The following is a 14,801-nucleotide window of genomic DNA, read 5'->3' as shown; positions in this document are numbered from 1 at the left end:
CCTGCAGCCTCCAAACTGTGAGTCCAACCAGCAAGAAACTCACCCAGATTCACTTCATGTCACTCATCATTGATCTCATCGTGAATTTCATCCTAAAAATGAACCATTCCATGTAAAGTGCTGAGATGCTGCAGATAATTCAGCTCTGTGTGAAAACCTTCCACTGCAGGAACTCACAGACACATTTAGCATGTAAAGCCTTTATCTGCACCGTTATCTGGGGAGAAAATAATACATCATGTTCGGTAGATACTCCTGATTGGTCCTGAAAAACTGCTGTGCGGATCTCCAAGCTGATTGGTTGAACTTAGAGAGAACAAAAACAACAACATGCTCCATTTCTCATCGAGTAGCAGCCAAACTATCGACAATGTAAGATCCATCACACAGAAGAAGACATTAAACCTCCAGAAAAGATGGTAGATTCATTCTAATGCCCATTCAGTTTAACAATCAGAGAAATAACCCCAAAAATAACCTTTACAAGCAGGAAGTTTGCACATCTAAAGCAGAACTTCAACTGTCTCATCTTGGAAAAATGTTTTTTGTGCCACAGGATATTTTTTGTTGGAGCTCATCAGTGGACAAAGTGGATGTAATGCTGACTTCCCACTGCAATAAATAATTCATCTCTAATTTGCAGCTTCAGCCATCTGGGTCCATCATTTTGGACACCTTTCTGCAAGTATTGGCAGGAAAAGACAGAAGAGAGTTTTGATCCACAGAACTGTAAAAACACAGAGTGCCCACTTTTCAGAGGCGTAATTTCTTCCCATTTATGAAACAAAAAGTGCATTTTACTGCCAACTGTAACCGAGGATTGTGTCTGTGAGTGTTTGGAATTAATATAAGAGCAGGTTTTCAGTATGAAAAGTGACAGCAAAATGCCACTGATCAGAAAATCAAAGAATAAAAGACAAGCAGCCCACACTGACAGGTGATCTGTGGGAGGACATGTGCCAAAGCCGACAGCTGTAAACACAGCAACAGAAAACAGAAAAACAAGATCTAGCAGATGATTATTTAATGAAGTAAGAAGTAGTTCAGGTAGAAAGTAAGAAAAAATACTCAAAGATGAAGCAGATTTCAGAAAATCCTGCCAGATTCCTGATCATGAGCACAGAAAAAGGGAGAAGCTGAAATATTCTGCAGTCGTGAGCATTTCAAATCACACAGATCTTCTCCACAGTGAAGCAGACAGGCCTGACAGACTGTAAACCAGATAAATTATGAACATCTCCAACACTCTCAGAGGGGAACTGAGCAGAGGTAAACCCATCATCAGGGCAGGGATGCCTCTTCATTCCTGCAGACGGAGGACGATCTGTTGTCGGTTTACCGACACTCATTAAATGTCACTGTGACGATGTTAACGAGCTCAGTGACATTTTCTAATAGCAAAACAACAGCAGCAACAGCAGGTCCGCAGCGACTTAAATAAGCAGACGCACGATGAGAACCGTATGGAGACAGTTAGTGGTTGAGTTGGATCATCAGGAAGGATTTATGGATCATCAGGGAGGATTTATGGACCCGAAAACTTTCACAGAGGATTTGGAAAACAGAAATCATGCTAAGTGAGTTTCATCAATGTTTAGAGCTACAGATGGATGGATGGATGGATGGATGGATGTGTTTCCTACAGGTGGAGAATTTTACTCATGCTGGGGGGTAGCTTGAGTAAAATTCCTGTCGTTTTACGATGCTACAATTTACAGAAATCCCCTAAACACCTCATGTGTGTCAGAGGACACTGCTTTTCAGTCTGGACTCAGTGCAGCGCCCAGACGACTCAAACAACTGTGATCAAAAATGAGTTTGACGAGATTGAAGATGGCGTCAAACAGAACTACACGTGACAAACTGGCATTTTCCCATGAGTCATGTGGTTTCTACAAAATACATGACATACTTTTGAATGTGAAAACATCCAATAAATGAATTTTTTTATTCTATATAAAACGAGATGCCGAACGAATTCACTGCTTCAATCTAAAGGACAAAATACAAGTTTCGGAATATTCTCTTTCAAAAACATATATTTCAACAAAAAGAGTTTTCTTCTCACAATCTTGTGTTAACAGATGTGTCAGACAGAAAACATCTGGAATCCAGTGGGCCAGAGGTTGGGATCACTTTAACATCTGCTCAAAGCATCTTCACATCCTTTAGTGGGAAAAAGGAAAATACAAATGCTTAGTTTTTTTAAAAGGTAAACTTTCCAGGATTGACAACAAAGTGCAGTGAAATTAAACAATGAGATTGGTGAAGAGCAACCAATGAAACAAGGACTCAGACAGGGATGTGTCACCTGACCTGCTCTCCTCTACAGTGAAAACATCATGAGGAAAATTCAAGACTTACCAGGAGTAACCATCGGAGGTTATAACATAAATAACATGCGATATGCAGACGACACAGTGCTGATAGCAAACAGTGAAGAAAGCTTACAAACCATAGTATCCATAAGTAATACAGAGAGTTAAAAACTTGGTCTGTCTTTAAACAAAAAGAAGACAGAAATAATGGTAATTTCAAAGAAAAATATCATCCCAACCTGTAACATAGAATTAAACTAAGAAATACTGCAGCAGGTTCATCATTTCAAATATCTCGGTTCATGGATGACATCAGATGGAAGATGTGAAACAGACATCAAATGTAGAGCAGCAATGGCAAGAACAGCATTTCCAAAAATAAAAATTATACTGATGAATAAGAAAATAACCATTAGTATCACTATGAGGACTCTCATCTGCTACATCCTACCAGTTCTGATGTGAATCTGTGAACATAAATAATAAAATGTCAAACAGAATCACTGCAGCAGACGTGGTTTTACATGCTGCATATATCTGACACGGACAGAATAACCAATGAAGATGTTTTAAAAATACTAAACACAAATTACACACTCCTGAACAAAAACAGGAAACGTCAAGCAACATTTTTTGGACACATCTTAAGAAAGGAAACCCTGGAAAATGTCGTCACAACTGGAAAAATTTACGGGAAGACAGGACGAGGCAGACAGAGAATCAACCACAAACTCAGGAAAAAACTCAACAGAATCCCAACTGCAAATCAGAAACAGAAACAAACGACACTATTTTCAGTGTCCTGATTTTAAAAAACAATTTTTAAAAAACAAAAATAAAAAATTCAGTTCCAGCAAAGTTCACTCAAAGCATTTTAGTTGACTAGACTTTGTTTCAGAGCCCTTCAGTTCAGGTTTTAAGAGGTGTGGGTGAGTTTATGCATTGTGAAGTTTAAGGAGGGCAGGTTAAAGGCTAATCTGATAGCACACCTTAAACTTAGCCAAAACAATCAGGAACCCCCCCCCACCCCCCCAAAAAAAAACAAATGAAAAGGGAGACGTACCTTAACTAGGCAAGCAGCCAAAAAGGTGCTTCAACAAACTGTGTCCAACCTGCCCCTGGACCAGGTAGTCATCAGCTTTTCTTTGTTTCCCAGAAGCTTCCACAGATTCAGCTGCTTCTTGGCTCCAAAGCTGCTCTGTTTACTTTCTATGTCACAATTTTAAAGCAAAGAAACTTGATTATTCCTCCTGTTTCTCCTCTCCTCACTCTGTCCTCCTCCATGCTTCCTTTGTTAGCAGCAGCTCACAGGTGTGTCTGCTTCATGACCTCACTTCCTGCCTACACTTCCTGTCAGGTGGGAAAAAGTTTAACAAAGAAAATTACTTTACATACAATAATCTGAGCTTAAAGGTCCTATTTTAGCATCACCACACTGGACTGACATTTCATTCAGGAAATTCCAGTAAAATAAGAAAGAAAAAAAAGCACCAATATAAAAGTCAAATAAAAGCGAAGCGGTTACTGCTGGCTCCTCCCCTTTCAGGAAGAAGACTCTCTCTGTATTTGTGATTGACAGTTTGGAGCAAAACAGCGGCCCAGGACTTTTTTTCCTTCTATTTTTTTTCTCTGAGCAATTATTTTACATGAATTTATCACTGAATTCACATCACGGCTGTTGTTTTTTTAATTCATTTCTCTATTATTTTCATTGTTCGACATCAAAAATACAAAAATATGTAAATTAAAAACAGCTTTATTGAGATTTTGGCTGTAGTAAAATGCAGTTTATGTGAGAGAAGCATAAAGATGAAAACACTGGCTGAGTTTAGTGATTTAACACAAACTAGACCAAAAAAACTACAAAAAAGAGACACAAAAAAATACAAACAAAACAAAACGAGACAAATTGACACAAACTAGACACAAACAACAAAGAACAGAAATGAAATGTAAAATGACAAAATTCAGACGCAAAAAAACGTAAAAAAGACAGACGACAAAAAGCAAAACAATACAAACAGGACACAAAAACGACACAAAATAACAAACAAGACACAAAAGGAGACACAACACAACACAAACTAGACAAAAAAAATGCAAAAAAGAGACACAAAACAATACTAACAAGACACAAAATGACAAAAACCAGACACAAAACACATACAAATAGGACAGAAAACCAACACAGATGGAGGTGACAGTTTGTCCTCATATCCAGCTTCCTGGTCTGTCATCAGGCTGCAGAGATCATGAATGGTGATAGATAGATAGATAGATAGATAGATAGATAGATAGATAGATAGATAGATAGATAGATAGATAGATAGATAGATAGATAGATAGATAGATAGATAGATAGATAGATAGATAGATAGATAGATAGATAGATAGATAGATAGATAGATGTTAATGAATCATTTCAAGCAAACTGTTTTCTACATTTTCTTATTTACAGAACATCTCATGAAAAGTTGCATCTGAAGCGAGATGTTAAACCAACACCCACGCTGGGTGACACGTTCCCTCGTCACTTAAGCACGACGACTCTAGTTTATTCTGAGTCTATCCCACACACACCATACTGCTGCCAGGATTACACACCTGAGCAGTGAATGTGTATTCGTCCGCCTTCACAAATAGTCCCCAACAAATGCGCCGGATGTAGATGTTTTGTTGAAAAGCCTGCCGTCGGTCTCCTCGCCTCCTTTCACTACCTACATGTTCACCTGTTACAGCAACAACCTGAACAACCCACAGGATGGAAACTATCAGGTCTGATGCAGATTTACCTGGAAATGTCTCCTCCACACCTGAAATGATTCTGAGTTTAAATTGAGAGTGAACGAACAATTTGCATTGTGCAGTTAGTGTTTAGATCTATTTACTGCCTAAAAGCAACGTCCGTGTATGTTTGCCCAATATTTATCAAAAAAAGTTTCATTTTGCTATCAAGTTCTGTCAAAACAAGTTTGTACTGTCATCACTTCCAGCGATGGGGCACCATCACTGCATCCTGGGCTAAACATCGCCCAGAATGAGTGGAACTGGTTTGAAGAAATACGTGAGTGAAAATGAAAAAAATACAGCCAGACCATTTTACAGAACTCTGGAGATTTGTCTGACTATAATTTGTCATTTTGTGTCTCATTTTTGTCATTTTGTGTCTCGTAATAAAAACCTGTGAAAAATTGTCCCCCCAATCTATCATCCATCCATTCATCATCCATCCATCATCCATCCATCATTCAGCCATCCATCCATCCATCCATCCACTCATCCATCCATCATCCATCTATCCGTCCGTCCTTCCATCTGTCCGTCCATCCATCATCCATCCACTCATCCATCCATCATCCATCCAACCATCATCCATCCATCCGTCCGTCCTTCCATCTGTCCATCCATCATTCATCCATCCGTCATCCATCCATCCTTCCATCTGTCCATCCATCCATCCTTCCATCATCCATCCATCCACTCATCCATCCGTCCGTCCTTCCATCTGTCTGTCCATCCATCCATCCTTCCATCATCCATCCATCCACTCATCCATCCATCCATCCATCCATCATCCTTAAAAACTCAGCTAAATAAAGCTAAAATCATGTGCAAGTCTAGTTTTCACTGAAAGTCAAAGAAGTTCTATTTTCAAATCCTTTCTTTCTTTTCTGCTCCTAAATAGACACAGCAATAGGAAACACGACCTCAGGAGAATCAGAAACTATCAGGCTTTTTAAAAAAGTGCTGCACTAAAGCAATTTGCAGGCCGTAGAAAGACGCCCACGCTCAGATTTGCTCTAAATTTCTGTCGTCTCGGCGGAGACACCCAGCGGCTTTCAAGCACGGCTCAGCTGTCTAAGCTTCTTACTGCACATTAAGGTCATGTCCCATGTGTTCTCCAGCATAAGCACTGCAAAATGCTTTTTTTTTAATGCTGTGTCACTGAGACAGCTCTATGGAGAGAGAGAGGAGCAGTGATTTACAGGAGGATGAATAATCCCACAGTGGAATTACTGAAGCGCACCTCTCCAGGTTCACAGCATCACTAAAGCCGCCGCCCACATCAGAGTTAAGGGTCTGATCCCACAGCGAGATAAAACGCTGTAAAAATGATACGGGGAGTGTTCCAGTGTCGCTGTTCTGTTGCCTGGCAACGCAGGAGGTTTATTATTATCTGTGAAACATCCTGTCAGCGACATGTGTGCTGCAAGACTTTACCGAATGGAGGGTTTTGTGCAGCCAAACTGTAAAAATCCTCAATATTTCAAGTGTTAAACGACCAGAAGGGAGAGTTCAGAGGTTTGTTTCAACCTTTAAAGCTCAGTCCAGGTCCTCAGACATGAATTCCTTCCATCCATCCATTCATCCATCCATCATCCATTCATTCATCCATCTGTCCTTCCATCCATCCATCCATTAATCATCCTTTAATCTATCTATGCATCCGTCCATCCATCATCCATCCATCCATGCATTCATCCATCCATCATCCATCATCCATCCATCCATGCATTCTGCACTTCTGGTTGGTGGCTAAACTGCATTTCATTGTTGTAGGACTTGTACTCTGTGCAGTGGCAATAAAAATAATCATGAAAGAGGAAATGCTTGAACACCACAAACACTGCAAGGTAGCTGTATTAAACAGTAATCAATCGTTTTTAATAATGTTTAAAGCTGCATGCATGAACTTTCAAAACTCCAAAACCTGTCGGCCGGTTTCAAAGGCATATCAGCTTTTTTAAAAAAATTTACAATCACCAAAATCACACCATTTATCAGAGCCAGGAGCTGTAAAAACAGAAAGAATCATCAGTCCTTGAAGGAAATATGTGTGGACTGCAGTTGTGACACCAAATCTAAGCAGAAAAATTGTGATATTTGTTTAAAAAAATGACTTGTTTCATTATTTAAAAGAAATACAAAAAAAATCTGCAATAATCTAAAAATTCTGTACTTCTCTGCAGAACTATGAAGCCATTTTTGATTCATCTGAGACAAACAGCTACATGGTAAAAATTCAGCAATCATTCAGCTGAACTGCAGGATGTGTACACACAGCAAATCGGAGATTTCAAACATAGCTTCAAATTTCAGCTTTTTCTCCCATAAATTTTCTTGCCAAATTTGGGGGATTTTTTTCAAATAAAACTTTTAAGGGAAACTTTTAAGGAATTATTGGAATTTTCTTCCTGAGGGTTTTGCAAATTTTCAGAAATTTGGGGAATTTTTTTGCTGAATTTTTGGATTTTTTTCAGACAAGGAAACAATATTTTTTGGTGTCTGTAAATGAGGACAACAGAAGGGTTAAAGATATGGGCTTTTTTAAAATTTTTGTAGACTTGTTTTGTAGTTTTATGTAAAAATTTCAATGCATGCTAAAAGTGGGTTGATGGGTATTTTTTAAAAACCATTTGTTTCAGAAGATATTTGACATATCCGGCTAAAACTTGAAAAATATCTTTATAAATATCTGTGGTTTATGTTATAAAAATTTCAGGCAAATCAGACATGACTGAACAGAAACTGCTCTTAAAATGTGATGATTTGAGATCAATATACGTACATTAATCATCCTTTCATGTTTCTCAGTGTTATGAAGTGATCAGAGGGCTGTATGTGATAAATAACTCTGCATTTGTGTGTTTGTGGTGTGCAGGACTCGCTGCTGGAGCTGCTGTGTGACGCCGTGGCGTCGTCGCTCCGGCAGGGAAAAGGTCTGGTGATCAGCGGCTTCCCCAGAGACCTGAGGCAGGCGGAGGAGTACGAATCCAAGGTCAGGAACACGAACAAAAGAAGGAAAAGGCTCCAGAAATCTGCAGGAACATCAGAGAGAGAAAAGCGAAGGAGTCATTCTGATAGCACTTCATTAACCCTCCTGTTGTCCTCACTTATGGGCACAAAAAATATTGTTTCCTTGTCTGAAAAAAATCCCAAAATTCAGCAAAAAAATTCCCCAAATTTCTGAAAATTTGCAAAACCTTCAGGAAGAAAATTCCAATAATTCCTTAAAAGTTTCCCTTAAAAGTTTTATTTAAAAGAAAAAAAATCATTAATAATAATAATTAAATAATAATAATAATAATAATTAAAAATCATTAATATTATCATCAATATCATCAATATTTTCAAAAAATGAGTAAAAATCTTCAAAAAAAAAAAAATCCTAAAAATATCTAAAGTGATTCCATATATATCAGTAAAACTTCTAATATTTTCTTTAAGAACATTCACATAAAAATCAACCTGGATTTTGGTTGTATTTTTTGTTTTTTCAAAGATTTCCCAAAAATATTGAAAATGTGGACATCAGAAGTTTGACTGAATTTTTTTTTCCTCATATTTTAAACTTTAAAACGGATCAGTTTTGACCCGCAGGACGACACCAGGGTTAATGGAAACATGCTGTGATATGTAGAACATCACTACTGTCATTTTTGCATTTATTTCTGAAAAAGAATTCCAGTTTTCTCACTGATCAGTTTCACACTCAGTTTCTACTGATAATGGAAACATGCTGTCATATTTATAACGTGGTGGTTTTTGAATTTATTTCATGTAAAAAATACAGTTTGGACCTGATGGAGACGTGGTTTAATATTTATGACAGCAGAATGTTTTCTAAAAATACATGCATTAAAAGTTAAATACACGGGTCAATTTATAGTTGTGGGACTTTTTGTATCATAGTTGACATTTTTGCTGTTTTCAGGCCTTAAATCAACATGGCCGCCTATCATCAAACATCACATGACATTTTTAGACAAAGATTATTCTAAATATTATATATACAACTGAGTGAAATTGAAATTGAAAGTTATTTATAAAGATATTATAGTAAACCTAATTTTCGAGTCATTTAGAGCAAATTTCATGTCATTCTGGACTAATTTTCTGTAATTATGGATCATTTTCGAGTCATTCTGGACTAATTTTCTGTAATTATGGATCATTTTCATGTCATTCTGGATGGGTCAATATATAATTGCGGGACTTTTTGTAGCATAGTTGACATTTTAGTGAAATCCAGTATTTTTTCATTAAGAAATGATTGTTTCAGTAATAAATAATGATGGAATTTGTAAAGACATGATCATAATGAAGACAATTTTTTTTTTTTTTTTTTTTTAAATAAAAATATGTGCAGATGTATCCCATGGACTTTTAGGTCCCTCAGTTATAGATTGACCCGTATTAACTGTTGTGCTGATAATGAAGAAATGTTGTAATATTCATAATAGGTCACACAAACTTTGTTTTCTCTGGTGTTTTCATGTAAATTTTCACACAAACCCAAAATTTCTTTCAAGGTTAAAACTTTACAGTAAAATATGGAATGAAGCACATTTTTTTAAGCATAAAATCAATAACTTCAAAACATTTCTTTACCATAAATGAAGAAAACTTTCCTGCTGCTGTGTGTGTTAGAACACACACAGACGTTGAAAAGTAAGCGCCTGAGGTTTGGTCCTTCATCTGCTCCTCTTGTGTCCATCAGATGGGTGAACCCGGCGCTGTGTTCCTGCTCAGCTGCTCTCCAGACTCCATGTCCAGCCGCCTGCAGAGTCGCAGCAGATCCAGAGACGACGTCCTGCACCGGAGGGCCCAGAGCTTCAGCAGCGACAGCCAGGCGGTGGCAGCTCACTACCAACGCAAGAGGCTCCTGCACACGGTAAAAACATTAAAATAAACCAGAAGAAGCTCAGTGGCAGAGTGACACGGGTTCAGTTCAACTCCCCACTGAGGCTGAACGTCCCTCAGATGATGTTTCACCCTCATGTCGTCCTGCGGGTCAAAGTGACCCGTTTTAAAGTTGGAAAATGTGGAGAAAAAAGAATATTTTCACAGTGAAACTTCTGATGTCCACATTTTCAACATTTTGTCACATTTTGGTGGAAAAAAAGAAATATTAACAATGAATGTTTCTTCAAGAACATTCACAGAAAAATCAACCAAAATCCAGCAAAATTCACTGACATTTTTGTGAAACAATGAGAAAAGAGAAAAAAATGATATTTTTTCTGTTTTGTTGCTTTGTTTCCTTTTTGTCTCGCTTGTGTTTGTCTATTTTTTTTGTTTCTTGCTTTTGTCGCTTCGTGTCTCATTTTTGTTTTTTGTCTTTTTTTATCTGACTTTTGTCATTTTGATCATAAAGTAAAATTCTCTCTGGTTCAGTTCCAGATGACTAAATGTTGTGTTCCTTTGTAGACACTCTGTGATCTGGAAGTTGTAATGTGGAAATGATAAACTGAGGCTGAATGCTGTTGAAATTGAATTTATTTTTAAGGAATGTCTGGCTGTTCATGACGTTTTGTCAAAAGACAATTCCTTAAATGTGAACATTTTTGCACTAAAACAAAGGGAAATATTTGGACTTGTGGTTATTTACAGCTTATTATGCTGTGGTTTTACTGGTCCGGTCCACTGGAGATCAAACTGGGCTGAATGTGGAACCTGGACTAAGATGAATTTGACTCAAACTGATGCTTCTGTTTTTCTGCAGATCGACGCTGAGCGGTCGCCTGATGAAGTCTTCGTCCAGATCTGCCAGTCCATGGAGTCTCCATCCACCTTCTGAGACCTTCAACACCCTCGTCTCTCTGCCATCCAGGAGGTCCAACCCTGAAGCCCCCTTCTGTCCTCCATCTGCCCCCTGAGGAGACTCAAACCTGCACCAGACTGTCTCTCGTTGAACTCCAGTGGTTTGCATGTTTTCACCTGCGATCAGTGAAAGTCTCTCTGCTTTCTGACAAAGCGCCTGGTTGTTCTGCTTCTCCTTCCCTGCATCTCCTCTTCCTCTGTCTTTCTTTCCCTGTGCTGCCAGCTGCCCGGCCGGGGCAGGTCACCGAGGAAACCGCCTCCCTGCTTCGGCTGAGAGCTGAATGTGAAATGTGTGAACGGAGGTTTTTATTTTTCTCTTCAGCACCGAGCTTTATATCATAACAAGCATGCCAGAGTTACACTTCTAAGCTTAAACTGCCTTTTGTGAGTTCAATAAGAAGCAGAAACGAATTAAAGCGTATTGAGATGACCACGTTTGTATGTTTTGGGTTTTTTCCTGAGCTCATCGTACAGGTGCTTGTTTCCAGTCTGGTATTTAACATTCAATAAAAGCCAGTGCATTTGCTATAACGGAGGAGTTCTCAGTGTGGTGCTTTTGGTTTCTGAGCCGATCTGACAGCGCCATCTGCTGGAGAGAAGATCGAAGCAAAGAAAACAGAATCTTCAGCTCAGTGGCGTGCAGACATTTAGGGGATCCGGGGTCCGTTTCACGAAGCGGGTTTAGTGAAAACTCAGAGTTTGTTAACCCTGAAATGAGGGAAACTCAGAGTTTTCCGTTTCACAAAGGGAGGTAACTCAAACCAGAGACAGAGGGGTAACTCTAGCCTGTTTCACAAAGAGGGGTAACTTAAACTCTCGGTCAGTTACCATAGTAACAGACTCTTGTTTTTCCATATAGCCTCATCGTGGGTGGAGTCGTCATAGCGCAGCGAGCCTAAAGTCCCTTAACGTCATTTGCGTGCGACACAAACGCAACATAACGGAGACGATGGTTCACCTGCTGCTCGGTCTGTGGGTTTCTGTCAGATTCAAAGTAATAGAAGAGTCGGAGAAAGCTGAGAGCGACGAGTCGAAACACTCAGGAGACACACAGGAGAGTTTGGGAGGCGATGCAGCAGTATCAAGCTGAAGACAAGAGGATATGAACGAGACGACATATGAGGGTTAGCTAATGCTAGTTCGCTAGCTATCGTGTATCAGTCCTGTGAACGACCCTGTAATGGCTGCAGTTTGTCGCTATTAGGTATTAAAATATGTATGCTGTGTATGTGTTTCAGATGCTCTCTGATGAGACTTCATGGGATTTACCTGAAGCAGCAGCACATGAGCCTGCAGTGGTACAAGGTGTAGAGGAGGAGGACAGAGATGTACAGGATGCACTGATGCACTACGTGTCATGCAAAGTTATTCTTCTTGTTATACTTCTGTTTTTCTGTCCCCGGACCGCTATTGTTTTCTTTAATGCAATTCTGACAATAAACTTTTGTACCTTTTGCAGATGTGTCTGTGTTATTGTTTTATTTGTGAAGGTTAGCAAGATTACATGACAAATTAAACACCAAAACATTAAAACAGCTGTTTTAAGAATATTCCAGTTTGATAAATCAGTATTGCTTTGGTGTAATTCAGTCAATGGAATTATGAACCATAAAGGAGTTTGTGTTTAAACATGTTAAATCCCATTAAACATAAATGCATTATTAGGGAACACAGAATTATTTGGTTCAGACTGTTGACTCTTTTCCTACCAGTGTCTTGACAGACAAAATGAAAAGTTATGATGCAATCACATAAGTCACAAAATAGTTTATTAGTCAGCAGCAAAATCAAAACTATTTACAATGTGCAAAGTACAAACTGTGGTGGGCCTCTCCTACAGTGGAGGGCTAAAAGTAAAACTATATACAACTAAATCTCAAGTCTCTGGGAGGTGGACTCGCTGGCTGCCCACTGCCTGCCCCAGCTGCCCCAGTACACCCAGCACTGCCTGCCCCAGCTGCCCCAGTACACCCAGCACTACCTGCACCAGCTGCCCCAGTACACCCAGCACTGCCTGCACCAGCTGCCCCAGTACACCCAGCACTGCCTGCACCAGCTGCCCCAGTACACCCAGGAATGACTGGTTGAAGGCAGCATTCTGGGCCATCTCCTCCCGCTGCAAGGCCGCTTCATTCTCTCTTGCCTCGCTGAGGAGCAACCAGATGTTCTCATCATGCTGGATGCCGGTTCCGCTCCTCCTCAGCCTGTATCTCCACAAGTACGCTTGGAAGGTCCCATTTTCTGTTGCACCTTTTCCTCTTGCCTAGACCAAAGACAGAAAAGTGATCAGAATCAGCTTTAGTAAGTACACAACATGCAAGGAATTTGGTTTCGGCTGTTGGTGTCACACTAGGAATATGGAAGAGAATAATAAAAAATAAAGAAACTATAGAAAGAGGAACAGGAAGAAAAATGAAATAGTAGCAAAATTAAATAAAACAATATATACAGAAATTTACAGCTAGCCTGGAATAAACACATTAGCAAAACGATAATTGCTATAAACACAGTAGTGCAAAAAGCAGAGGATGCTGTTCATGGTGAAAAATATACTGTACATGTCCATTGGAATACTGACTATTGTACAGGTGTGTAGGAATGGCTCAGCTGTTTATTACAGTGATGGCAGTGGGGAAGAAACTGTTTTGTGTCTGGTGATTTCTGTGTACAGGGATCTGTAGCGCCTGCCAGAGGGGAGGGGGGAGACAGTTTAATGTCCAGGGTGAGTGGGGTCTCTGATGATGTTTTCTGCAGTCCGTACTATGGGCTGTAGTCTGTTTCTGTCCTGCTGTGTGGCTGATCCAGAGGTGCACAGGACAGACTGGATGACTGCAGTGTAGAACTGGATCAACAGCTCATGTGGCAGGCCATGTCTCCTCAGCTGTTGTAGGAAATACATCCTCTGCTGAGCCTTTTTCAGGATGGAGTGGATGTTCGTCTCCCACTGCAGGTCCTGAGAGGTTGTAGTCCCCAGGAGCTAGAAGGACTCCACAGCTATGATGTGATGTGTTTAGCCACCCATCCATTGATTTTCAATCATGATCATGTCTTTGATTGTTTTACTTTAATAAATTTTTGGCACTCTTTACTTTAACTGAAGCACACACAGTACCTCCTCCACCACAACTAAAAACAACGTGGTGTCAACTTTATTTCATCTTGTGCACATTTTGGAGTTGCTAAGAACAGCTGTGTTTTCTTATTTCTATGTATATTTTCATTCAGTTTCACAGTTACCTAGTGACTATAAGAAGAATGGTTGCAGTACTACGTTACACCAGAAAGTAAATTAGAGTGACTTGCTTGTTAAGTCAATGGAAAAAAAATGCAGCTGCATGTGTTCTGTTTATGTGTCACTGCAGCTACATGTAGCTTTCATCAGGTGTTCCTGAGCTGCCTGCTGCACAGTTTGCATTTACACCTGTCTGAATTCTTGGTCGTTGGTCTCCCTGTTCTGATCATTGCTGCAGGCATTTACACCTGTAGTAATAATAATAATGCGAAAATCAACCATGCTCTCTGTTTACCGTGTCTTACCGGTAATAAGACGTTGCTGTTACGTTGATGTTGACAGTGTCGGTGTCCGAGCTGGTACTGGTGTCGAAGCTGGTGCTGGAGAGGAGCCGCTGCTGGTGGTGGAGAGGAGGCAGGGGAGCTGGGGGCTCCGCGACGGAGGTGGAGTAGGCTTCGCACGTCAAAGGGATTCTTGAACAGAAATAAACACTCACCCTAAGCACACGAAAAACACGACATTGTAACTTGTGAAAAAAATAAACCTGTACGACCACTAGCTTAGTTCGTCATGCAGACTGATGTATTAGCTTCTGAGAGCTAAACGTTAGAAACAGCAGCACGAAATACAAGCAGAGCACGGAGCTA

At 39.7% G+C, this 14,801-nt stretch overlaps 1 protein-coding gene across 1 annotated transcript in view; it reads left to right on the top strand.

Moving 5' to 3' along the window:
- Window positions 1–12,380, top strand: part of ak5 (adenylate kinase 5) — a 107,256-nt gene extending 94,876 nt beyond the window's left edge. Inside the window, exons 12-15 of the mRNA XM_023291208.3 lie at window positions 7,981–8,097; window positions 9,820–9,993; window positions 10,825–12,046; window positions 12,161–12,380. Coding sequence (XP_023146976.1) covers window positions 7,981–8,097; window positions 9,820–9,993; window positions 10,825–10,899 — 366 coding nt within the window. The 3' untranslated portion in view covers window positions 10,900–12,046; window positions 12,161–12,380. The remainder of the gene's footprint in view (window positions 1–7,980; window positions 8,098–9,819; window positions 9,994–10,824; window positions 12,047–12,160) is intronic.
- Window positions 12,381–14,801: the final 2,421 nt, after the last annotated feature.

The sequence above is a fragment of the Amphiprion ocellaris genome, chromosome 10 (assembly GCF_022539595.1).
Source record: "Amphiprion ocellaris isolate individual 3 ecotype Okinawa chromosome 10, ASM2253959v1, whole genome shotgun sequence".
Lineage (NCBI taxonomy): Eukaryota > Metazoa > Chordata > Actinopteri > Pomacentridae > Amphiprion > Amphiprion ocellaris.
This window is presented reverse-complemented; position numbering and strand designations above follow the sequence as displayed.